This window comes from Capricornis sumatraensis, chromosome 12 (assembly GCF_032405125.1).
Source record: "Capricornis sumatraensis isolate serow.1 chromosome 12, serow.2, whole genome shotgun sequence".
In the NCBI taxonomy this organism is placed as follows: Eukaryota; Metazoa; Chordata; class Mammalia; order Artiodactyla; family Bovidae; genus Capricornis; species Capricornis sumatraensis.
The window spans coordinates 75,673,654-75,700,841 of NC_091080.1; the positions used below are offsets into that span (position 1 = coordinate 75,673,654).

Sequence of the window (27,188 nt, forward strand, 5' to 3'; positions counted from 1 at the left end):
TTATTGAATGCCCTTTTGTCTGCATAGAGTGGAAATATTCAGTCTGTGTCTGGAATCTTTGCTCTCCTAGTTGATTCTAATTAGCCTTGACAATTTCATGCCTTCCCTTGATCTGCATTTTCCAAGAATAGTAACCTTGTTTTTGTAGCTCCCCTTAGCACACAATAAAGCACTTTTTCATGGTAATTAATATTTTATAATACCATTAAATACCTATGTTAAAAGGGTTACCTTATTTTCAAAAAGAACTGAGATTTTGGAAAACTTCAGATGTAATGGATTAGTAGTATTAATAGATGATGCCAAAGGAATAAAGGAGAGGACACAGATTATGGAGACATGCTTTCTAGTCCATTGTAAGGACTTTGAATTTCCCTCTGACTGAAATGGTATCACTGAAAAGTTTTGAGCAGAGAAGTGGCACAATCTGAAATTATGTTTAATGTGATCTCTGATTCTTGTGATGAGAAAAGGTAAAGGGGATCAATGGCATAAGCTGGGATCCAGGTAGAAGTCTTTTGTTCTAATCAGATAAGGGAAAAAGAATGATCCAGACTAGAATGATCATGTTGGAAATGGGGCCTCAGGTCTGAATCTGGATACTTTCAGTAAAACCTATGGGAGTTTTTAATGCTATCTTGAGTTCACTCAATATTTGATGAGGGATATAGGATGTTTTTCCTTCTCTTTGCTGCTAACAATTCTCAATATCTAGGATTATGACTTGGAATGTGAAATATAATTTCATTTATTAAATATTTATTTTCCCTTGAAATTTTACTTTAATGATATTATTGTGGTAATCGATTATAAAACATATAAAGTGAATTTTATAATTAATTTTATTAATTGTTTCCTTTCCAAATTTAGGATTTGTAACTTCCTAATTCTTATTTTTTAAGCTCATGAAATTTTTATTTTTTAAAAAATCATTGGTTTAACATGGTAAATCATTTCCCAAGAAATCAGAGTAGATTCTTTTTTTTTTTTTAATAAAGTAGCATGGAAACTTCCATTAATATGTGTGAAATGGATAACCAATGGGAATTTGCTGTGTGACTTAAGGAACTCAAATAGGGGCTCTGTAACAACCTAGAGGGGTGGGTTGGGGAGGGAGATGGGAGGGAGGTTCAAGCAGAAGGGGATATAGGTCTACCTAGGACTGATTCATGTTGATATTTCACAGAAAACAACAAAATTCTGTAAAGCAATTATCCTTCAATTAAAAAATTAATTAATTTTAAAAATTCTAATTCTTGAAAGTTTAATTTTAATTATTTTTCCCCAATATGTACCCGCATATCCTTGAGTAAATTATTATTGGTAGGACAAATCAGTGGAATACACAGAGTTGTCATCCCTTCTCATTTAACTTTGATACAGAAGCTGATAGATAAGATGTTTTTGGTCATAGTCTTATTATAAAAGCTCAATGTCTTCTAATATATTAACACAGCAGAAGAAAGCTCTAAAGTAAGCCTGATATAGTACACTTTTAAATAACTTTTCTTCTCTTTATATATTAATAAGATATTTTCTTTATTCTTGAGGTTTTGGAATTTTAGTTAGTTTTTCTGTCTAGATATAGGTCTTTACTGATTTCTTACTACTACCACTAGAATCTGGCTAGTTGTTTTCTTCTTCATAGTTAAGTTACAGCTTTGATTATTGTTTCAGATCAGGTACTCTGTTTCTTTGTCAGGTTCACAAATTATTCTTGAGTCAGAACTCTTATCTCTGGCATTTCATCAACCATCTTTTCTGTCATTATTTTATCTCTTTCTTCTCCCCACTGGGCCATGATTCAGTTGTTGCTTGAGCTTTTCAGAGTATCAGTTTTGTTCTCCATGGAAAACATGTCGAAAATTTTGCTATTGCAAAATTAGTTTTCATGTAAACCTCGTAATCTCACCCATTTCCTATTTTGCCATTTGGGCCCATTTTGTTGTTATAACTTTCAGCTCCTTTTTCATAAATGACCTGCCTTTGTCACACTCTTCATAGTTGAAGTAGTTTAAAGCAATTTTCTAAATCTTTCTTCTTGTTCAAAGTAAAATAATTTTTAGGGATATTCTTTCCTCAAGTCTTCAAAATGATATTCTCTTTCTTGTTTTGGCAGGATAGTTTTCAGTTATGTGTGTTTTCTGGTATATTTTCCCGAATCTCTTTACCTAGAAGGTAGTGACATTTATCCAAAACCAAGGTTTTAATAAAAAATAAATAGCCACTTTTCCAATAGTTTGTTTACCTTTGAGATGATGGCTGAGCTTCTGTTAACCAAAACTGGAGTAGAATAATTTGACATGCATATTCTCTCAGTAACCAGCAAACATTTATTGGAATAGCTCAGCTAAGCTAAGGTGCATGCCTGTTGTATGCTGTCTGGTCCAAAGTATGAGACATATTACAGTGCTCAGCCTGCACATATAGTGGGTGGCCAGACTTGATGGCAAAAATGAGTACTTTTTGTAAATGATATATTTTACTGATTTTGACTGGAGATTCTAAAGGAAGGCTGTATTTTATTCAGAAATTAATTTTAAATTGTCTGTTGGTTTGGTGCAAGTCACTTGTTTATCAGGAGTTTCCTGATTTGCTTGTTCCCTAAACTTCATTGAATCTGTGTATAAATAGCAAAGATATAATGTGGGAAAAGAAAGGGAAGATAGGAAAAAGAGGCTGAGTTCTTGCTGGGAAGAGAGGGGGTGGGGCACAAAGATGCTGGGGAGACTGTGTGATTAAGACTGTGTGAAGTGTGAGTAAGATCTGAGTTACTCAGGTTACAGTCGCTTCCAGCACCTAGGCTCCTCTATTGCTTCACCTAACAAGCCTTTTCTTGAGGGACTCTCCAGGACCTGGCAGGATCTTTCTGCGTCTTGCTCTTCTATTGGAGCTCGTCTCTTAAGGTGTCTTTATTGTGTATGTTTTCCATTGCTCAGTTGTGTCTGACTCTTTGTGACCCCATGGACTGTCACCCACCAGGCTCCTCTGTCCATGGGATTCTCCAGGCAAAAATACTGGAGCAGGTTGCCAGTCCCTATTCCAGGGGATCTTCCTGACTCAGAGATCAAACCCACATCTCTTGTCTCCTGCATTGAAGGTGGATTCTTTACCACTAGCGCCACCGGGGAAGCCCTGGTGTCCATATTAGGCCCCTCAAAAAACAGAACTGGGGCTGTAGAACATGTGCTCCTTCTCAGGGCTCCTGCAGAGGGAATTCAGTGACAGCTAGGGAAAGACAACTGCCATCTTTCTTGATTTTTCTATGGAGGAAATTTCTCTCCTGTGAAGTAACATATGGATAGGAAGGTTTACGTTAATTGTTTTTACAGTTAATCTACATATTGAGAGTCAGTTTTAGGATTTAGTGTTTATGTTGTTTGCTCTGTTTTACTCGTTTCTTCCTTTTTGTTTCTAATGAGAAATGTGGATGAGATTCCATCTCAAACTACCATTCAGAAACTATTTAATACTGGACTGAAACAGCATTAAGATGAAATTACACATTCATGGGATTTGTAACCAACTTCAGAAATGTTGAGAGATGTCATGAGAACCAGCTCTGGAAAAGGAAATATATGTCCTGAAAGTTATTTTTTTTTGTTTACTTTTGTATCAGTCATATATTCACTCAGATAACAAATCTGTTTTGAGCTTTCATATTCCAGGCATTTTGCTAAGGCCTGAAACTAGAGGATGATTTAACAGAAACACTACTTGACCTCAAGAATTTACAGTTTAGAAGGGAGTTAGAGGCACTAAACAAATCATTGTACAGTTGGTTCAGTTCAGTTCAGTCGCTCAGTCGTGTCCGACTCTTTGCGACCCCATGAATTGCAGCATGCCAGGCCTCCCTGTCCATCACCATCTCCCGGAGTTCACTCAGACTCACATCCATTGAGTCCGTGATGCCATCCAGCCATCTCATCCTGGGTCATCCCCTTCTCCTCCTGCCCCCAATCCCTCCCAGCATCAGAGTCTTTTCCAATGAGTCAACTCTTTGCATGACGTGGCCAAACTACTGGAGTTTCAGCTTTAGCATCATTCCTTCCAAAGAAATCCCAGGGCTGATCTCCTTCAGAATGGACTGGTTGGATCTCCTTGCAGTCCAAGGGATTCTCAAGAGTCTTCTCCAACACCACAGTTCAAAACCATCAATTCTTCGGCACTCAGCCTTCTTCACAGTCCAACTCTCACATCCATACATGACCACAGGAAAAACGATAGCCTTGAATAGATGGACCTTAGTCGGCAAAGTAATGTGTCTGCTTTTCAATATGCCAGCTAGGTTGGTCATAACTTTTCTTCCGAGGAGTAAGCGTCTTTTAATTTCATGGCTGCAATCACCATCTGCAGTGATTTTGGAGACCCCCAAAATAAAGTCTGACACTGTTTCCACTGTTTCCCCATCTATTTCCCATGAAGTGATGGGCCTGGATGCCATGATCTTCATTTTCTGAATGTTGAGCTTTAAGCCAACTTTTTCCCTCTCCTCTTTCACTTTCATCAAGAAGCTTTTTAGCTCCTCTTCACTTTCTGCCATTAGGGTGCTGTCATCTGCATATCTGAGGTTATTGATATTTCTCCCGGCAATCTTGATTCCAGCTTGTGTTTCTTCCAGTCCAGCATTCCTCATGATGTACGCTGCATAGAAGTTAAATAAGCAGGGTGACAATATACAGCCTTGACGTACTCCTTTTCCTATTTGGAACCAGTCTGTTGTTCCATGTCCAGTTCTAACTGTTGCTTCCTGACCTGCATACAGATTTCTCAAGAGGTCGGTCAGGTGGTCTGGTATTCCCATCTCTTTCAGAATTTTCCACAGTTTATTGTGATCCACACAGTCAAAGGCTTTGGCATAGTCAATAAAGCAGAAACAGATGTTTTTCTGAAAGTCTCTTGCTTTTTTCATGATCCAGTGGATGTTGGCAATTTGATCTCTGGTTCCTCTGCCTTTTCTAAAACCAGCTTGAACATCAGGGAGGTCACGGTTCACATATTGCTGAAGTCTGGCTTGGAGAATTTTGAGCATTACCTTACTAGCATGTGAGATGAGTGCAATTGTGCGGTAGTTTGAGCATTCTTTGGCATTGCCTTTCTTTGGAATTGGAATGAAAACTGACCTTTTCCAGTCCTGTGGCCACTGCTGAGTTTTCCAAATTTGCTGGCATATTGAGTACAGCACTTTCACAGCATCATCTTTCAGGATTTGAAACAGCTCAACTTGAATTCCATCACCTCCAGTAGCTTTGATCATAGTGATGTTTTCTAAGGCCCACTTGACTTCACATTCCACGATGTCTGGCTCTAGATTAATGGTCACATCATCATGATTATCTGGGTCGTGAAGATCTTTTTTGTACAGTTCTTCTGTGTATTCTTGCTACCTCTTCTTAATATCTTCTGCTTCTGTTAGGTCCATACCATTTCTGTCCTTTATCGAGCCCATCTTTGCATAAAATGTTCTCTTGGTATCTCTCATTTTCTTGAAGAGATCTCTAGTCTTTCCCATTCTGTTGTTTTCCTCTATTTCTTTGTATTGATCGCTGAAGAAGGCTTTCTTATCTCTTCTTGCTATTCTTTGGAACTCTGCATTCAGATGCTTATATCTTTCCTTTTCTCTTTTGCTTTTCACCTCTCTTCTTTTCACAGCTATTTGTAAGGCCTCCCTAGACAGCCATTTTGCTTTTTTGCATTTCTTTGCCATGGGGATGATCTTGATCCCTGTCTCCTGTACAATGTCATGCACCTCATTCCATAGTTCATCAGGCACTCTATCTATCAGATCTAGGCCCTTAAATCTATTTCTCACTTCCACTGTATAATCATAAGGGATTTGATTTAGGTCCTACGTGAATGGTCTAGTGGTTTTCCCTACTTTCTTCAATTTGAGTCTGAATTTGGTAATAAGGAGTACAGTTAGTTACTTAACTACAATAATGATACGTGTATTCCAGAAACTAAAGTGTTAGCAAGCAATAGTTAACAAGAGCATATAACCTAAGAGAGACACCCTAGTTGGCAAATAGTTTAGATTCTTAGTTGGCCAATTTGTTTCCTGTGGCTCTGTACAAATTACCAGTGAGTGACTTACAACCACAAAAATGTGATAGCTAACAGTTTGGAAGTCAAAAGTGTTAAATCCGTATTGCTGAGACAAAATCAAATTTCAGTAAGGCCATGGTTCTAGGGAAGAATTCATTCGTTGCCCCTTTAAGCTTCCAGCATCCATAGGTTTGTGGTAGCGTTACTCCAATCCCTGCCTGGTGGAACTTTTGCCTTCTCCTTTTACTTCTTCTTTTTTTTTTTTTTTTTAAGTCTCCCTCCATCTTTCTCTTAAAGGGATACCTGCTGTTGTGTTTAGGGCCCACACAGATAAACTAGGGTAATCTATCTCAGAATCTCAGTCACATTAGCAAAGCTTCTTTTAAAGCTTAGCTTTAGCTTTAGTGACTAGGGAAAGGAATAGAAGCTGCTAGGCAGGGGTAACAGAATAAAAACCCTGATGGACTTTTCATTTAAGCAGACGTCCATGGACTTTTCATTTAAGCTGCAGTCCATGGGGTCGTGAAGAGTCGGACATGACTGAGCAACTTCACTTTCACTTTTCAGTTTCATGCATTGAAGAAGGAAATGGCAACCCACTCCAGTGTTCTTGCCTGGAGAATTTCAGGGATGGGGGAGCCTGGTGGGCTGCCATCTATGGGGTCGCACAGAGTCAGACATGACTGAAGCGACTTAGCAGCAGCAGCAGCAGCAGCATATAAGTGACTGAAGGAGGGGGAATAGAAGGAAAGCATAGAGAGTGAGGGAGAGATTGCTAGATTTGCCTCAAGGTACAGAATCAGCAGGTGATCTGACCCAGGAATACCCATTCTATTTGGATTCTGCAGGCTGTAAGAAGCCTCTTGCTTTCTGTGTATGCATATATTTTTCATGTAGCCAGTTAGCCAAGTGTGTTCCCAGAGTAACCACAAGTATAGGAATCTTAGAGTCCCTAGGCATGTATAATTCTATGGAACAAGGTCCAGCTGTTTTCTGCATAGCACAACTGGGCTTGCCAAGAAAGAGCTGGAGAAGCAATTTTCTCATATATGCAAGTGGACACAAATTAGAGTCAATCACACAAGTTTATTGTTTTCTCAGGACTATTTGACACCAGGAATTTGGCTATGGTGGAGTTAAGATGAGGCACGGACAGAAAGCTCAATTATTTCCCAACCCCTCCTTCCTCTTCATAATAACTATGATTTGAAACCTATCAATTTTTATTTTGAGATTCAACAGACCAAAAAATGGAATTGCTGGACAGAACTTTAAATTGGGATTGGAGACAGGGTTGAAACTGTATTTTCAAACTAATGTGTTATACTCAAATTTGAATTGTTTTCTGTATACTAATTACTCCCCAGTTACTTTCCTTAAGAAAAATTATTTACAAACCTTTTAACATGTCATATCTTTTTTATGGGCCCCTGAAGTCCACCTTTTTTGCTATTGAAAATGAAGGTAAGGAAAATGAATATGGAAACCGTAGTGTAAGTGTGTGTGTATTTTTGTTGTTCAGTCACTCAGTCATGTCCAGCTATTTGCGATCCCATGAACAGCAGCATGACAGGCTTCCCTGTCCTTCATCATCTCCAAGAGCTTGCTGAAGCTCATGTCCATTCAGTTGGTGATGCCATCCAACCATCTCATCCTCTGTCGTCCCCTTCTCCTGCTGCCTACAATCTTGCCCAGCACCAGGGTCTTTCCCAATGAGTCAGTTCTTTGCATCAGTTGGCCCAAGTTTTGGAGTTTCAGCTTCAGCATCAGTCCTTCTGATGAATATTCAGGATTGATTTCCTTTAGGATTGATTGACAGGTTGGATCCTTTGCAGTCCAAGGGACTCTCAAGAGTCTTCTCCAACACCACAGTTCAAAAGCATTAGTTCTTCGGCGTTCAGCTTTCTTTATGGTCCAACTCTCACATCCATACATGGCTATTGGAAAAACCAGAGCTTTGACTAGATGGACTTTTGTCGGCTTTTGTTGTATTGCTCATTATCTCTTGCTTAAAGACTTATACATTCTGCTTGAAAGTTTAGAGATAACCTTTAAAAATGCCTGCTAACACATGCAGATACAACTGTCATTAAGTAGTAAGACCTAGTATTTGAATTTTACTTTTCCTTGGCCTTCTCTGATAAGAGTCTTATGGCTAAGTTTTAGACTGAAATGTAGTTTCCTTCCTATGTCTCCTAATACAATTCTTACCTATTTCCCTTCATTATTCTGTCATTTTGCCCTTGTTTTACAGTGCCTGTGCCTTTTATTGTAGGTCATCTCAAAGACTATTTTTTTTTGAAATATACAGTGCATAAGTACGGAATGATGAAATAAACCTACTACTTCTTCATTTGCTTTAAAAGATACTTGGTTGGACTAGATGACCTCTGAGGTCCTTTCCAGCTTTAAATTTATGTTACTGTCAACAAAGACATACACAAAATCTATTGACTTATATGCCAGGAGATGAATGCAAAGTACTATATTCTTGACATAGGTATATTTCTTCTTGAAAACCGAGCACTAGATTCAGCAACCTGCTAAGGGCCATCTCCTTTATGGTGATAAAACAGGTGAACTGATTGCTCAAAAAACTCATTTAAACTATCTTTGCACTTCTAAGCATCAACAAAAAAAATTAGAAACAGAAAAAAAGAAGAGCTTAATTATTTCTTTTGAGGCATTTTATAAATTTAACTAAGCTTAGCTTGATGAGTGTAGCTAATTTAATGAAATTAGTCATATTTGAATATTGTCACAATCTTGCTGCAATATTAGCATTAAGTGTGATTAAAATTTATTTTGTGTGCCTTTATGGGTCCCTAAAGCATCAGCTGTCAACACTTTCATAATAAACTAGCCTTTCAAAGATTTCAGGAAACTTTTACATTCAGAACAGGTGGTTGGGCCCTTGACTCAGAGCTGAACACATCATTTCTAAGGTATATTTTCTATTTGTATGAATTTAGAACATAAGACATTATCAATATCATTGTTTCTTTTGCTAGTAAGAGAAAAGCCATTGAAAATATAGGAAATTCTAGGTAGTGTGTACTGAAAATTTACAAAAAGCTGATTAAAATATTTCCTTAAGGCCACCTGAATTATAACAGAAAAATAAATGAGAAAACCCAAGGTAGTATTTAAGAGATATGTTTGTGAAATATAAATATTATAATAAATAAAAATTTCCCTAAAGAAAAATAGAATATGACATCAATGAGAGAGGTCTGAATGTGAAGAGTATTGATCAACTGAATTTCAAGGGAAAATTTGTTTTCATTCAAGCAGCATCCAGTTTATTTACAGAGCTCTGTGCAGTGGTGTAATAGTGTGTAAAAGTTGCTTCAGTCGTGTTCACCTCTTTGCAACCCCGCAGCAGCAGCAGACTGTATAGCCCACCAGCCTTCTCTGTCTATGGCATTCTCCAGGCAAGAATACTGCAGTGGGTTGGCATGCTTTTCTGCCGGAGATCTTCCCAACCCAGGGATCAACACGTGTCTTATGTCTCCTGCATTGGCAGGTGGGTTCTTTACCACTATTGCCACCTGGGAAGCCCTGGTGTAATAGTGTATCCCCCAAATTCATCCTGGCTGGAATCTCAGGAGGTGGCCCTGTTTGGCAATATGTCTTTGCAGATACAAGTAAAGTAAGAATTGAAATGGGATCACCCTAGCATGGACCCTAAATCCAATGTGACAGAAAAGGACAGACAGACACATAGAGAAGAAGGTGATCTAAAAATGTAGGCAGAAATTGGAATAATGCTGCTACAAGCCACAGACTTACATGGACTATTGGGAGTCGCTAGAAGCTGGGAAGAGGTAGGAGATAATTATTCTCTAGGGGCTTCAAAAGGAGTATAGTCTTTCAACACCTTGATTTCAGAAGGCTAGCGCCCAGATCAACTATGGTAGTTTGCTACTGTGACACGAGGAAACTACTACACTCTGATATTCAAAGTTTCTTTCTCTCTGATCTTGTTACATTGGTTCTAGGTGCTCAGTTGTGTCTGACTCTGTGACTGTATGGACTGTAGCCCACCAGGCTCCTCTCTCTGTGGGATTTTTCTGTGGGAAATGAATGGGTTGCCATTTCCTCCTTCAGGGGATCTTCCCGACCCAGGGATTGAACCCGTGTCCTGCAGTGGCCAGGAGGGTTCTTTACCACTAAGGCACAAAATACACTCTGATTTTATTCTGTTATGTAGGAAATATGCACCTTGTTTATGCATGGTATGTTTGTAATCTTAAAATTATATTTTACAACTAATTTTAAAGATTTTTAAAATAGCTTATAATTTTATATCTGCTTTAGTTGATGCTTATGTCAGTTACATTTTGAAAATTATCAAAAAAAAAAGCTATACAAGATTCTAGGAACTTGTAGGATTTTGGTAAGTCCCTAATAAAAGTTTACTTAAATGAAATTTATACTCTAAATCATTTTGACTGAGTTTTTGGCTCAAAATAGTGTTTAACTCATTAATACTCAGATAATAGTTATCTCCTAAATAACATTTTATTTCCACATATTTATATCAAACAGTGAAGTGAGACAAAAATCAGTGCAAAGTTGTGATTATCAATCATCACAAATGCATGAAAGACAGCATATATCTTACAAGAAGAGTTTAATTTTGAAATGTGTGACTTGGAAAATGGAAGTTAGTATAGCATTTCATAACTCATATAACAATATGCATGGCTTATTGTATTAGAACTGATCTTTTAAATTTGACAGTTACTTTGAATCAATGAGGATAATTATAAAATAAGTCAAATATTTATTACACATTTGCTTTGAATTTTTAATTCAAAATTTATGAATGAAAAACAGAGCTTTGCTATAGCTAAGTTATTTATCCTTTCTTGGTAAGATTGGGAATGGGGTGAGGAGAAGGTTAAAGGTAGAATTGTTTTTTACATAGGGGAAATTTCATTTGTAATAAATTTTTTATTAAAAAATTAAAGTTAGCATTTGCTGAATGATAACTTCTTAGATGCTACTGATTTGGCTTCTACAGTCTCTAGGCTTTGATATGGAAGTATTGTTTTCAGGTCCACATAGATGCTTATCTTATGTCATGAAAGAGCTTATCTGTGATTTACCTGGCTCAACAGACAAGCACAAATACATGCATTGCCAATTGAATTGTTAGAGTGAAGACTGATAAAAATTTATTTTTAAATGAATTCTTGTTTTCTGTTTCTAAGCATGCTCTTATTGTGTCTTGCAACTAATTTTATAGTGCATTTTGATTCAGTTGTTAGTTTCATGTCTGAAGTTTAATTAATGTTGATGTCAGCTATATTTCAAAAAAATACAATAAAGCTGTATAAGATTTTAGGGACTTCTACTGACCTGCCTCTTGAGAAACCTATATGCAGGTCAGAGAGCAACAGTTAGAACTGGACATGGAACAACAGACTGGTTCCAAATAGGAAAAGGAGTACGTCAAGGCTGTATATTGTCACCCTGCTTATTTAACTTCTATGCAGAGTACATCATGAGAAACGCTGGGCTAGTGGAAGCACAAGCTGGAATCAAGATTGCCAGGAGAAATTCAATAACCTCAGATATGCAGATGACACCACCCTTATGGCAGAAAGTGAAGAAGAACTAAAGAGCCTCTTGATGAAAGTGAAAGAGGAGAGTGAAAAAGTTGGCTTAAAGCTCAACATTCAGAAAACAAAGATCATGGCATCTGGGCCCATCACTTCATGGGAAATAGATGGGGAAACAGTGGAAACAGTGGCAGACTTTATTATTTTGGGCTCCAAAATCACTGCAGATGTTGTTTGCAGCCACAAAATTAAAAGACGCTTACACCTTGGAAAGAAAGTTATGACCAACCTAGAGAGCATATTAAAAAGCGGAGATGTTACTTTGCTAACAAAAGTCTGTCTAGTCAAGGCTATGGTTTTTCCAGTAGTCATGTATGGATGTGAGAGTTGGACTGTGAAAAAGGCTGAGCGCCAAAGAATTGATGCTTTTGAACTGTGGTGTTGGAGAAGACTCTTGAGAGTCCCTTGGACTGCAAGGAGATCCAACCAGTCCATCCTAAAGGAAATCAGTCCTGAATATTCATTGGAAGGATGGATGTTGAAGCTGAAACTCCAATACTTTGGCTACCTGATGCAAAGAGTTGACTCATTTGAAAAGACCCTGATGCTGGGAAAGATTGAAGGCAGGAAGAGGGACGACATAGGATGAAATGGTTGGATGGCATCACTGACTCAATCACATGGGTTTGGGTGGACTCCAGGAGTTGGTGATGGACAGGGATGCCTGGCGTGCTGCGTTCCATGGGGTCTCAAAGAGTCAGACGTGACTGAGCAACTGAACGGAAGTGAACTCAACTCAACTGAACCAGGACAGACACAAAAGCAATAAACAAAGCATCTCTTGATACTACTACTACTGTTACTGCCTACCACCACCAACAAAAATATGGTTCCCATTCTTGGTCTTAAACCTCTAACAAAGATGGCAATAATGGTAAAAAAGAGAAACCCCCTGATAAGGTGTTTTCCTCATCTCTTGTCAGTGATTGTATTTTTGTATCTTGTCCCAGTGAAGTTAGAAAAAGATTCTATGTTGGACCACTTTAAATAGTTTGCAAAGAATTACAAGGTCAGATTTTATATATTTTCCACCTGAAATGGTGGTAGTACACATGAAAAGTATCATACTTTTTATGTGAATCTGAAACAAATTATATTGTTCTCTCAATAAAATGAAATTAATGTCATGGGGCATGTCATGTTTCGAGTGAGAAATGTTAGTAAAGTGAGGAGAAATGACTTCCTAATGACGCACTGCATGTAGATGTATCTGTTGTTATTCCCTGGCTAAGTCAAGTCCGGCTCTTTGTGACCCCATGGACTGCAGCATGCCAGGCTCCACTGTCCTGGATGTAGGTGCGTTAGCGCTTCCTTTTAATATTTCACCTGTTGAATAGAAAGAGAACTGGAATCTTGTTCATCAACATTTTAAAACATTTTTATAGAATGTAAATGTATCTGTACTTGCCTTTTTTCCATGTTAGTGAGAAACCAATCCTACTTGTGGAGTATTATTAAACTGCTGCCTTACATTCCCAGACCTGCTCCAAAGAAATAGGCACAAATGATGGGTCTATTACTTCCTTCACAAAATACTTGCCTCGTTTTTGTGTGTATTTTATTCCCTCCTTTTCACTAAAATGTGAGTCATTTTTCAAGTCAAGAAGCCTCTGTAGGGAGCCTTGAAATGTTTTATCCATTACTTGTAAAATTAGGAGGAAAAAAGAGTGATTAATGATTTGTTACAAACTCAAATAAGAAGTCTTTGTTGGAAAAACTTTGATTTGATTTAGTAACTGTATTTTTTGCATGCAAATTAAAGTTCACAGGGAGTTTTTATGTTGAACTAGCAGCCTAAATTAGTCATTTAGTGATGACAAAACCATTTAGGCCATGTGAAGAAATGCCTATGTTGATCTTTTTTTATACATTGTTCAATGCAAATTTGTCAGTTGTATACATATTAGGAAAAAGAGCACAAGAAGTTTTCAGCGTAAATGTTTTGTTTAGGTTGAAAATACATGCATAAAGTGTAGCCAACGTAAGCAAATAATAGTTGTGACCGACTCTTTGCAACCTCATGGACTGTAGCCCGCCATGATCCTCCGTCCATGTTCCATGGGATTTCCCAGGCAGGACTACTGGAGTGGGTTGCAGTGCCCTCCTCCACAGGATATACCTGGCACAGGGACTAAACACATCTCCTGTGTCTCTTACATTGGCAGGTGGGTTCTTTACCACTAGTGCCATCTGAGAAGCCCTGTGCATTTCATGTCCTTTCTTTTTCTTTTTAATATACAAAATGAGCTCTCTAGTATAATTAGGATCCAAATCAAGAAACACATTGCTAGAACCCCAGTAACCCCTTCAACCTGTTGTGCACTATCTCTTAGAGTAACACTTATGGTGATTTGGCATATCATTGATTAATTTTTAAACTTTTAATGAATGGAATCATAGAGTATATTCCATATATTGCTTCTTTCATTTCATATTTAGCTTATAAAATTTGGAGTATAGTTGTAACTCATTCTCACTGCTATATATCAATAGTATGCTATTATGTAAATATTCAACCATTTATTTTCTCATGCAATGTTTATGAATATTTGGGTTGTGTCCTATTGGGGGCTATTCTGCATAGTACTTCTCTGAACATTGTTGTACCTTTCTGGTTAAGTGTATACCCAGATACATGTCAGATAGTGGTTTATATCAGTTTAAGCTCCCATCCTCAAAGAGAGAGGGTTCTAATTGATCCTCCCCCCACCCTCCCCCCACCCCACCACCACCCCCCCCCCCCATCCATGCCAATGCTTAGTGTCATCTCTTTTCATGTAAATCATTCTGGTGTGTACATATTACTATTGCATTGTTGTTCTTCTTAGCCTTAATAGATAGAAAAGAATGCCTAATTTTATTCATGCATGCTTAACTTGAAGTATATTAAATGCCCTTCTTTTCAGTACTTTTGTCTTCTTTACATAATACATAATAATAATAGTGATCCCGAACTATTCAATAATATACTAGCTTGAAAAAAGATTCTTGATTAATTGTAATTCTGATAAGTTTAATCTAGGTTATTAACTATGGAAATTAAAAATAAAAATAATAAAGTCTTTACACTAATGTGAAACCTCATATTTAATGTTAAAGTTTCATGATTTATAAAGCAAGATGTGAATCAAAGCAGTGTTTATTTAAAATTAAGAGAGAAGTCTCAATCTCCATTATGACAGTATGTCTGTATTTCAAGAGAAACATAGCAATATCTTAAGGCAACCTTGTAGTCTATTAGTTTGTTCTCACGCTGACAGCAGCTATTACTGCAACTCTTTACAGTAATAGGCAGCTGTTCTTTGAAGAGACTTTTGAAGAAAATAATATTTTCTCTTTTAATTAGAAGCAGTTAAGCCTTTGAAAGGCTGTAGCTAACAGTAAAAAATCAAAATAAAACAACTAAAAAAAATACTTTGCACCAAGCTGATTATATCTCTAATTTGTATTAGTTGGTTTCAGGAGTTTGCATTCATAATTATTGAGTGATTGTATTTAGAGCTCACATCCTTGGGTTCATATCCTTGCTGTATACTTAACCAACAGTGCTGTTTGGGGAAAGTTGCTTAACCTATTCATATCTTAGATTCCCCAATCTATAGCATGGGGATAATTATAATACAAATATTATATGGTGTATTCGTCTAGGTCCTCCAAGAAGCAGATACCAAAGGAGGACTGAACACAAGAGGGATTTTATTAGGGAAATGCCTTTGAGAGAAATTGGAGAGGAATCTGAGTAAGGCTGAAAGAGCTGTTGGCCACGAAGCAAGTGTGACCTAGAGTGAAAGAGAGACAAAAGGAAGATTGAGTGGAAGCTTTCTGGCATGATGTGCAGGCTAAGAAATGGTCAGCAAGGGCTCAGGGAATCCTGAGCCAACACAGGCCATCAAGGGAATCCCGTGTCTTCCAGCAATGGGTTTGTATTAGGACCTCTGCTGCACTCAGTCATTGGTTGGAGAAGAGAAAAAAATAGATTTCAGAGCAAAGTAGCAGGTAGCCTAGTCAATGATACTTCCTATACTTTGAGGTTTATGAGGCACGATCTCATGGCTACAATAAATGATTATCATGGAGATAAACTGACAGACTCCAAAGGAAGTCATTGACAATGCCTGGAATCATAGATGTACATTGATTTTATTATTTATTCATTTTATTCAATATGATTATTAATAAATGAAACACTAATGAAAGACTCACACACACAATCAGTTGGAAATATTTGAAAGGAAAATATAACAGTGCTACCAAGACATTAAGGTGGCTCAGACGGTAAAGCGTCTGCCCGCGATCCAGGAGACCAGGTTTCGATCCCTGGGTCGGGGAGATCCCCTAGAGAAGGAAATGGCAACCCACTCCAGTACTCTTGCCTGGAAAATTCCATGGACTGAGGAGCGTGATAGGCTACAGTCCATGGGGTCGCAAATACTTGGACACGACTGAGTGACTTCACTTTCACTTTATGGTTTACTTGATTCTTCCTAACTAAAGAGCATTACCATTAGTAGATATTAATAACATATGCATAATTGTTTTCCCTCTACTATTTGTTATTGGATATTGCCAAGTTCCTAATTTATACTGAATTACCTAATTGTAAACCTATTTCTGCATAAAGAAATGGATTCAAGGTTGTTTTAAAAATAAAAAGATTTATTAATAGTTTTATTCTTGTCATATCCAATTGATGTTATCCATATCAAAGAATTCCATCATTTATTATCATAGGAAGGACCAGATTTGTGATTATTTTTGAAAATTGATCATTGAGTTTGTATTATCTTGCAAATAACTGAGTATTCTTTGAAACTCCTTTTATTTGGCCATATTCTCAACAGTGGAACCTACTTTTATCTTTTCAAAGACTTTCCATTGCTGTAGAAAATTCAGAGGGTGCACATGGATAATTGTGACACTCTATTCAAATACAGAGAAAGCCCATTACTTTACAAATATGTGAAAATGCTTCCTGAAAAGTCTCTGAGGCCACTTTATTATGATACTTTAATGTAAGCGACATATTACTCAGAGGAGAGTCTTAAGCATAGAGGGGGTGGAATTTTCAGGGCATGTCCCCCACATCATACCGTCTCCCATTTTTCTCTCCCTTTGTAAATAAAAGCCTAGATATTCTTCTCTTTCCATTTCCCCTGCTGGGAGGTCATTTTTTTGCGCTAGAGTTCACATTAACTACATCATCTGAGACCTATCTTTTTCTCTAATACTCCAAGGACTAACTCAAGATATAATTTCTCCTTTAGTTTTTCCCTGAGTGTCTTGGTCCAAATGTCCTTCTCCATACGTTCAATGTTTTCTACTTGTGTTATCCTTACCTCTCACCAGGCATGTACTTTTCCTTCTAACTAATCCTGTGACATACTGAACATCTCTTTCATTCTTAGTGCTGTGCTTTAGCTGTTTACTTGTCTTTATGCTACACCACACTGTCAGGAAAATGAGGATAAGTTATATTATTGGAATTTGAATTAAAACTTTTAAAAATAATAAAATGTAATGAATGAATGCATGAATGAACAAGTTAATTAATATATTATATTCCCAGGTATACAATGAACACTGTGAGAAGACAAATTGAGTCTTATACCTTCTTATAATCCCAGTCATGTAGCAAAGGACTGGAATATAGGAAGGGACACTTAGATTAAATATTTGCATAAATAATAAGTTGACATTATATTTCAACTATATATATGTATATGCATATATATAAATATATATACACACACACACACAAATATACACATATATATGCTGAAGCTGAAGCACCAATATTTTGGCCACCTGTTGCAAAGAGCCAACTCACAGGAAAATACCCTGATGCTGGGAAAGATTGAGGGCAGAAGAAGGGGGCAACAGAGGATGAGATGGTTGGATGGCATCACTGACTCAATAGACATGAGTTTGAGCAAACTCCGGGAGAAAGTGAAGGACAGGGAAGCCTGGAGTGCTATAGTCCATGGAGTTGCGAAGAGTCAGATATTACTTAGCAACTGAACAACAACAATATATGTGTGTGTATGTGTGTGTGTGTGTGTGTGTGTGTGTGTGCATGCTAGGTCGCTTTAGTCATGTTGATTCTGTGCGACCCTATGGACTGTAGCCTTCTAGGCTCCTCTGTCCATGGGATTCTCCAGGCAAGAATACTGGAGTGGGTTGCCATGCCCTCCTCCAGGGGACCTTCCTGACCCTCCAGGGGATCAAACCCATGTCTCTTACATCTCCTGAATTGGCATGAGGGTTTTCTACTACTAACACCACCTGGGAAGCCCATGTGTATGTATGTAGGTATATATATGAATATATATGTACATTTATATATCCTCTCTCTCTCTCTCTCACACACACACACGCACACATATATATATATTTTGTAGTCCAATATGTAAAATAATTTGAGATTCATCTAAATGCTGTATAAAATTAAATAAAGTGCCCAGATAATATGAATTCAGAATATGTATAATTCAGCAAGAAATTGTAAAAGATTAGGATGTCTATTAACTTTTTCTAGCATATTGGTAAGTAGCATTAAAAACCCAGTTTTTGGTTGGGTCTTTTGAGAGGATAACAGTAAAATAGTCTCTATTTGCATGCTAAGTTTTTACCAGGAAAATAAACATTGCAGCTGTGCCAGGTTTAATTCCAAGAAAAAATACATTATTATATATTCTTAAAGGAGTAAAATTCTGAACTCAAATCTGTTCAAAAATCTGTGGCAGAGAATACTGTGACCACATTATTAAGTCACGTGTCTTTCACTTTTCACTTTGTTAGCTATACTCAGCGTGTCGTTGGAAATGGAATCAAAGCCCAATCTGGAAATCCCGAAGTCAAAGTCAAAGGAACCGATCCTGTGATAAATCAGATTATTGATAAACTGAGGCATGTTATTCAGGTAAGTGCTGATGTTCTATGTATTTTTATTCTGAATTATACAGAATGAGTGATGGATGTGATCAATCTGTAAATCCTATGTGATAATCCTATCTGAAGTTCAATATTGGAAGAAATTATTTGTGTCTAGAGTTTTGGAAATACTTGGCTGAGTGATTTTCATATGTAGTGTGCACCAGTATTTTAACAGATAGTTATGTATCTGTAGAAAGAGAACTTAGCTTCAGGATTTCAATAAATAATGAGGCTCTCAGGATAAGCTTCATCCCTAACAAATATGGTAGAAAAAAGATGGGAAATCCTGTTGTAGGTAATAAAAATGGAGCTGGTGTACAAAAATGAGTACACAGATTAAAGAAGACATATTCACAAAGAAATAGATTCTCAAAATATAGGGTTTATGAAAAGTTCTTCACAGGAGGTTTTACTGATATGTTGCCCATTTGGCATAACATTTGCCCCTTCTTGATTCAGAACTTTCAAAACCATATCATTTTCAAAGTGGCAGCAGGAAATAATTCCACTTTTTTTTTTAGCCCTCATGTTAAATTGAGTCCCATTCTTTTATCTTTATATTAGTATGCAGATCTCCAATTATTCATGCTTGAGTTTCCTTCTAGAGTTATGAGATATCAAATAAAATGCCACCTTTGAGATCTGTCTTTTTAAAGTCTATACTAGGATGATATGATTGAAGTTTAGATTTTTACAGAAGATAGCAGAAAGTAATATTTTGTACAGGTTTTGCTACAATAGCCACCTTTAATGTCTTAGAACATGTTCCCTTCTGAAAAGATCAGGAGAAATTTTGTTTTTGCCGGACTTCTGACTGCTGGTCATATGTGAGCGTCCTGGCAGAGGGAGTTGTAATATCCAGTGCAGTTAACAGGATCCACCACAGGATCAGGTTGGAAAAGTTTCGGAAAATCATCTTCTGGAAGTGAGAATTTATTAATTTGGGGCTAAGTATGGAACAATGGAGGGAGTAGAAATAGGAACATATTTCAGAATCTAATCTGTAGATTTAGGTGGTCACTCATTTGTGCTTGGTAGTTCATTTTTTAAAAATCATTATAGATATTAAATGAATTTATTAATAGTACTATGAAAATGCCATCTCTCATCATAGGGATAAACAATTATTCCTCTTGTCCTTTTTTGCATATCTAAGTATACATTTAGCAAAATTTTTCATAATATATTAGCCCTCAAACACCTTTCTTCTTGGTCTGCCATTTTCCACACTGTAATCTCTGCACTTAGAGTCATTAAACAAGTAGATAGGGATTTTCCTTTCAAAAAAAAACACTTTGTAAATGTCTTAATCAATTTATGTCAAGTATTTAATGAACATTTACTGAGTTCCCACCATAGACCTGGTTCTACACAAGGCATTGAGGTACATGAGCGAACAAAGCAGACACAACCCTGCTCTTGTCAGGTTTATATTCTGAGAAAAAAAAGAAAATGCAGTGTCTGTAACTAAAAATAGAGACAAATCAAGAAAACAGAGCAGGATGAGGTCAGAAAGGCACTTGAGAGAGAGCTAGTGGAGGCCTCTCCGGGGGTGGGGAGGATACTGCTGGGTTGAAACTGAGTGGCAAGGAGTCACTGGAAAGGAAGAAGAAATCAAAAGAAAATTTGGGAGAACTATATTTGACACAGAGGAACTAATACATTCAGGGACTTGTGGCAGGAGTAGGTTAATTGTATTCAGAGGACAAACAGAGAACCATGTCACTGAAGCAAAACAAGTACAGGGGAAAAAAGAACATGAATTAAATGAAGGGGAATCTGATAGGCTTTGGTAGGGCATTTCAGATTTCTTCTAAGTAGGAAAGGAAACCATTTAAAGGCTTTAGGCAAAAGATGGTGCAATTTATGTTTTATAAAGATAATTTTGGCTTTACAATGGAAAAATTGACCCTGAGGAGCAAGAATAGAAAAAGAAAGGAACATAGGCAGAAAATCATGGTGATTGGGACTAGAATAAAAAGAGTGAATAATATGAGAAATGGATGGATTTGGATGAATCTATGGTGAGTGGAATTATCAGGAATTGTTGATGAACTGGAAATTGGAGCAACGGAAAGAGAGTATAAGGATGATAAGTAAGTTTGGTGAGGTAATAATATCATTCAGTGAAAAAAAGGAATTCTTGAAGTGGAGGAGGTCTGGGGTTTGGTTGTTGGGTTTGGTTGGTCATGAATGGTTCTCTTAAATTTGAGATGCCTGTTAGACTTTCCAGAGGTGTACCCAGGGTTCTTTGATGTTCCCAGGACTGAAAGTGCACATTTGGGAACGTCACTATACAGATACTCTTTAAGTCATGAGACTGTATGAGGTTGCTATTTTCCTGTTAGAATTTACACTGAAACCATTAGAGGAGAATATAAAACAGCAGAATGCTATGAAAAATGTATACTGTGAAAATCTTCAAATGGAGAAATCATTTATTTAAATGTATGTGGTGCCTTGTAGATACTTAGAGAGTTGATCTTAGACAGACAAGGTATCTAGTAATATTAACTTTTTGTGGCTCAGCTGGTAAAGAATCTGTCTGCAATCTTGCCCACAGTAGTAGATATAATGGTCATCTGAGATAAATTCACCCATTCCAGAGACTCCTAATATTCCAAAGACTCCTAATAAGAGGAATATCTGCTAGATATAAATCTTTTCACAACTTTTTTCTTTTGCGATTAATTTCTGGGTATTTTAACCAAGAGTCCTTTCATTAATAATTTTAGGTACTTTGATAAATCTTGCTAAATTTTTCTCCTTGAAAATTATAGGAATTTATATGTGAAGCAAAGTGTATGTGTCAGCTTCTCCTACATATTGAGGGTATATGTGAGATCCTGGCAGCGACCATACATCAGTGTTAGGAAATAGTATGGTGCTCTAGGGACCAAAGTAGCAGCATTTTAGAAATGTTACCCTGAGTTCATCACCTGAGAGTACTCTAAGAATGGCCAAAATGAATATTTTTAATTAGAAAATAGCTTATAAAATTTTCCAAGTTTTCCTAGAGAAAGGTTGGAGCAAAAACAGACTTAATATTATTTAATTGATTAGAATAAGCCCTATGTTTAATTCCTGCCAAGAAAAAAAATTGAAAGAAAATTCAATATAAATGAATAGTCTGGGTTATAGCTTGGTCCTCAGGGACTATCTCAAGCCCTTCAAAGTCCACTCAGTGCCTCTGAAGATTCCTCTGAATTGGAAACAAGACCTTGGAGACAAGAAGGTAGTCAATCCCGGTTTTCCTTCATCTGTGATTCTGGCATCTTTCACTAGACAAGCCACCATACAAACCCTCAGAGGGAATATCTGACAGTTTCCTACATTCCACAGTCACTATGTAAAGTGGGCATTGCTTTTGCTTTTGAAAACTACCTGCAATAAATATAATTTAGCCATTAACCTTCCAGTGAGGAATTGTCTAAAGGTAGGAATTATAAAAGATTAACATAAACTTTCTTCAGATGCTTGCAGCTGCTTAAACTGCCTTTTGATAATAGTTTGGAAGGGCTTCCCAGGTGGCCCTAGTGGTAAAGAATCCTCCTGCCAATGCTGGAGACATGGAGATGCAGTTTTGATCCCTGGTTTGGGAAGATCCCCTGGAGAAGGAATTGGCAACTCACTCCAGTGTTCTTGCCTGGGAAAATCCCATGGACAGAGGAGCCGGGCAGGCTACAGTCCATGGGGTCGCAAAGAGTCCGGCACAACCGAGCACATGAACACAATAGATTGGAAATAGCACTTGATTCCTCTTAGAACATCTGAGAGAATAAATATATGAATGTTTTAATTCAGATTTTTTCTTGAAGGCAATGGCACCCCACTCCAGTACTCTTGCCTGGAAAATTCCATGGACAGAGGAGCCTGGTAGGCTGCAGTCCATGGGGTCGCGAAGAGTCAGACACGACTGAGCAACTTCACTTTCACTTTTCACTTTCATGCATTGGAGAAGGAAATGGCAACCCACTCCAGTGTTCTTGCCTGGAGAATCCCAGGGACGGGGGAATCTGGTGGGCTTACGTCTATGGGGTCGCACAGAGTCAGACACGACTGAAGTGACTTAGCAGCAGCAGCAAACTTATTCTGAAACTTTTTGTCCATATTGACTACGTTTAGGAAATGTTGTCAGCAAAAAAGTCATAGTTATGCAGCAATTTATCTATAAGCATTCAATAACATCTATTATTTTTCAAAGAAAATGATGTCAATGGTTAAAATCCTAACTGCTAAGCACTGTTAGTTGTGAACAATAATGACCCATTGCTTAGAAGCTACTTTACCTGCTTTCAAGATGAAACATAAAAAGTAATATCATAGTAATTTTCTATAAATCTTTTATTGCAAAACCAGTGTTACAGTGTTGCTAAAAGTAGTAGGTTTAAGTAATATTTTATTTCTTTGAACAATTCCAATACATATAAGTTACTATTGGTTTCTATTAAATATTCATTTTTATAGAGAGACTATAACTTTAGAAAAATGTCTTCCTGTACAAAATAAATTTGATTTTTAAATGTGAGAAAAGCAATGATCATAACCATTTGTTTAAAGTTACAAAATATGTAGATATTTTATAATATATATTTCAGTTATCATGACCTGCTGGGTTCAAGCAGAGATGAGAGACTTTTATATGGGAAAAAACTGCTAAATTGCCTCTGCTTTAATTTCAAATTTTTTCCTAGGATACCAGTATGATAAATAGTAACTTTAGAGCTATGATAGGCTATGATGAAATTCTAATTGAGATCTCAGTGGATAAGGTTAGCATTTATAAATACAAAAAATAATGACACAGGATTTAAAAAATATATAAGTGTCTCAAAATTTCTGAATCCTGAAAACTGTCTAAACTTTTTTCATTAAATCACCTACTATAAGACGCTTTTAGGAAACCTTTTCCTTTTAATAACTTCAGTTCAGTTCAGTTCAGTTCAGTTGCTCACTTGTGTCCGACTCTTTGCGACCCCATGAATCGCAGCACGCCAGGCCTCCCTGTCCATCACCATCTCCCGGAGTTCACTCAGATTCACGTCCATCGAGTCCGTGATGCCATCCAGTCATCTCATCCTCGGTCGTCCTCTTTTCCTCCTGCCCCCAATCTCTCCCAGCATCAAAGTCTTTTCCAATGAGTCAACTCTTCACATGAGGTGGCCAAAGTACTGGAGTTTCAGCTTTAGCATCATTCCTTCCAAAGAAATCCCAGGGTTGGTCTCCTTCAGAATGGACTGGTTGGATCTCCTTATCACTGCTACAAAGAGCCAGTTGGTCAGTTTCTAATTAGAAACTATTTGACCACAAAGTGTCAGCTGACTGTGAACTTCTTCCACTTGTACCAACTTCCTTCCTTGCTCAGAAAATCACTACAGCACCCTGACTCCTTCCTCCTGATCTCTGCTACACACCAATGTCATGTCCCCAGGCTCATTGTATTAATATTCCAGAAGGATAGTCACTTCTTGATTTTGTATTAGCAATGCAGTAGTGACCAAAGCCCATTTAACTTTTGGTTCAGCAGAAAACATTTGAAATGCACTGAATAATTTTGAAAGGTTATCTAATTTAGCAATTTGTTTGGTCTGAGTAAAGTCAATGGAAGGTTGCTTTCTAAAGTGTTTAGTATAATGCACTCACTTCACTATTGGCCATTTCATTAAAAAAAATCAATTGTCAGCATAAAACCAACCTTTTCAATTAGTGTAAAATCAACTAGAAATGCAAGTTTAAAATATCTTTTTGAAAGTAATGGGATTTGGATTGGCCATTTGTAATTTATATATTATCATTTAAAGAGTATGTAGCTGTTTTGTGTTGGTAAAATTTTGACTCTGTATTTACTCTGATGCTGGTACATCATCATTACCTAGTAAGATTTAAGCCATTTATTTGCCAGGTTTTATTTGTCAAACATATTGAAAAAATTTTGGACAAACTTTTATACTTTTTATTTGGGTGATTAGAACAAACAGCCATTTATGGATTAAAATATTTAATCTTTCTGTTTAAAATGTAATGTTAAGTATGGCTTGTTTCACAAAATGAGATTATAGCCATCTTTCACTGAAATCAGATTTCTATAGCTTTATATTATAAATAGTTCTCATTTATAAGTAAGAAAAGTAATGTTTGACAATTAGTAGATGTAACTATCCATTCAGCAACTTTAAAAAACTAAAAATAAATTTTTTTTAGTTCAATAAAATTCACTTGCCACAGTATAGCTAGGTGCTAAAGAACATGACTTTTGAGTTATCACAAGGCATATGACTAAATTCCAGCTCTTGTAGGCACTAGGTGTGTGCTGATAGTCACTTTATTGGTATCTTTGTCTCAAAATAATTTTGATTTATATCAAAAAGACAAATAACAAACACAGGATGTGAAGAAAGTGGAGCCCTCAAACATTGTTGGTGGAATGTAAAATTTTGCAACTACTTTGAAAAATAGGTAGTTCTCCCAAAGATTAAACATAGACTTACTATATGCTCAGAAATCCCACTGCTATGTACACATCCAGGGGAAAAGAAAGCCTATGTTTACACAAAATTTTGTCTGCAGATGTTGATAGCATTATTTGTAATATTCAAAAAGTAGAAATAACTCCTTTTTCCCCCTTGCAGTCTGGAGATGTATTTTCTGGGGAAAAACTCTAATAGGATGATTCTTGGCTTATAACTGCTGCCAGCATACAGAGCAGAGTGAATCACAAGACAGGAAACAGAGGAACTAAGTGAAAAGTCACAAACTGACCAGCTTATTTGCAGAATGCTAGCATGCAAGTGGAGAAGGCAATGGCACCCCACTCCAGTATTCTTGCCTGGAAAATCCCATGGACAGAGGAGCCTGGAAGGCTGTAGTCCATGGGGTCGCTAAGAGTTGGGCACGACTGAGAGACTTCACTTTCACTTTTCACTTTCATGCACTGGAGAAGGAAATGGCAACCCACTCCAGTATTCTTGCCTGGAGAATCCCAGGGACAGAGGAGCCTAGTGGGCTGTCATCTATGGGGTCGCACAGAGTCGGACACGACTGAAGCGACTTAGCTGCAGCAGCAGCATGCAAGTACAAACCACTCATGTAGAAAATTAGATAACTCTTCTTTGAAGAAACTGATCAATTCTAGGTCAAATAATTCCATATACCAATTGGGTCTACACCCATTGCTGGTGAAATCCTCTATTATATCTTATATATATATACAATAATTTCCAGGTAGTTTCTAATGCCCAATATCAGTGGACAATTAAGGATCACTGGTGCACTGAAGAAAAGTATGAAAAAACATGCTAAAGCATAATACTAAAAAAAGAAATGAGAAAATACAGACAAAATAGGAAGAAGCAAATACACAAAAGCTATATGGGTGTATGTGTGTTCAGTCATGCCTGACTCTTTGTAACCCTGTGGACTGTAGCCTACCAGGCTTCTCTGCCTATGGGATTTTCCAGGCAAGAATACTGGAGTGGGTTGCCATTTTCTTCTCCAAGGGATCTTTCCAGCCCCGGGATCAAACCCATGTTTTCTGCGTCTCCTGGAGACATTGGTGGGCAGATTTTACCACTAGTGCCAATTGGGAAGTCCAAAAAGCTATATGAATATCCTCCAAAAAATTCATAAATAAATTGTATCCTTAAAACAATAATACATTGCTTCTAAAAACTTAATAAAAGAATAAGAAAAAGCTTCTGGAAATTAAGAATATGTAAAAATTTACAATTTAATATATGGGTTTTAAAGATAAAGTTGAAGAAATATTCTGTAAAATAATGACACAAAAAAGAGAGAAGGAAATAGAGTAGTAAAATGATGATATGTTAAAATTTTACTCTAGGAGATCCTTATAATAAGAATTTCTTAGAAAAGAACCAAACTAATACAGAGAAGGAATTTATCATTTAAATAATAAACCATTTTTTCCAGAAATGAAAAGTTATGATTCCAGATTGAATCCACCAAGCAACCATTACAATAAATGAACATATACACACATACAAAAATAATTATGAAATTTATGAATATTGAAAAGAAGATACTAAAATCTTCCAGTGGAAGAAAACAACTGAACAAAATACATACAAATCCATGCAAAGAAAGGGGATCAGATCTGTAATTTCTTATTGGTAGGAATACTAAAAGCAAATAGAAAAGCAATACCTTCAAATTATGGGACAAATGATTTCTTTCCTGAAATTCTATATGTAGTTGAAATAGCAATCAAGTATAAGGGTATATTAGAAAGTTTTACCGATAAGTAAAAATACACAAATTTATATACCTTCTTTGTAAAGCTTTGGCAAACAGTAATTAAGAAATGAGAAGATACGGGGTCCAGGAAACATGACGTTGAATACATCAGATTAGGGAAAAGGATGACTATGGGAGGAAGTTTTGCAAGCCAGAAAGAAAAAAAGAATGACTCACTTGAAGCAATGTGTTGGAATTTATGGGTAAGGGGTGGGGGGGAAATGCATTTGGCAGATTTGCTAGAGCATTTGAGAAAAAAATTAGATAGATACAAGGCAAAGTCTGCAAATGGATAGATCCTATGGCAATTATCGGAGAAGGCAATGG

The 27,188-nt window shown here is 36.9% G+C and overlaps 1 protein-coding gene across 1 annotated transcript in view; it reads left to right on the forward strand.

Annotated features, from left to right (window-relative positions):
- The window catches only part of GPC5 (glypican 5), a gene marked incomplete at its 3' end in the record, with an annotated part of 835,169 nt that overhangs the window by 513,164 nt on the left and 294,817 nt on the right, over positions 1–27,188 (forward strand). The window contains exon 6 of the mRNA XM_068984785.1: positions 18,474–18,594. Coding sequence (XP_068840886.1) covers positions 18,474–18,594 — 121 coding nt within the window. The remainder of the gene's footprint in view (positions 1–18,473; positions 18,595–27,188) is intronic.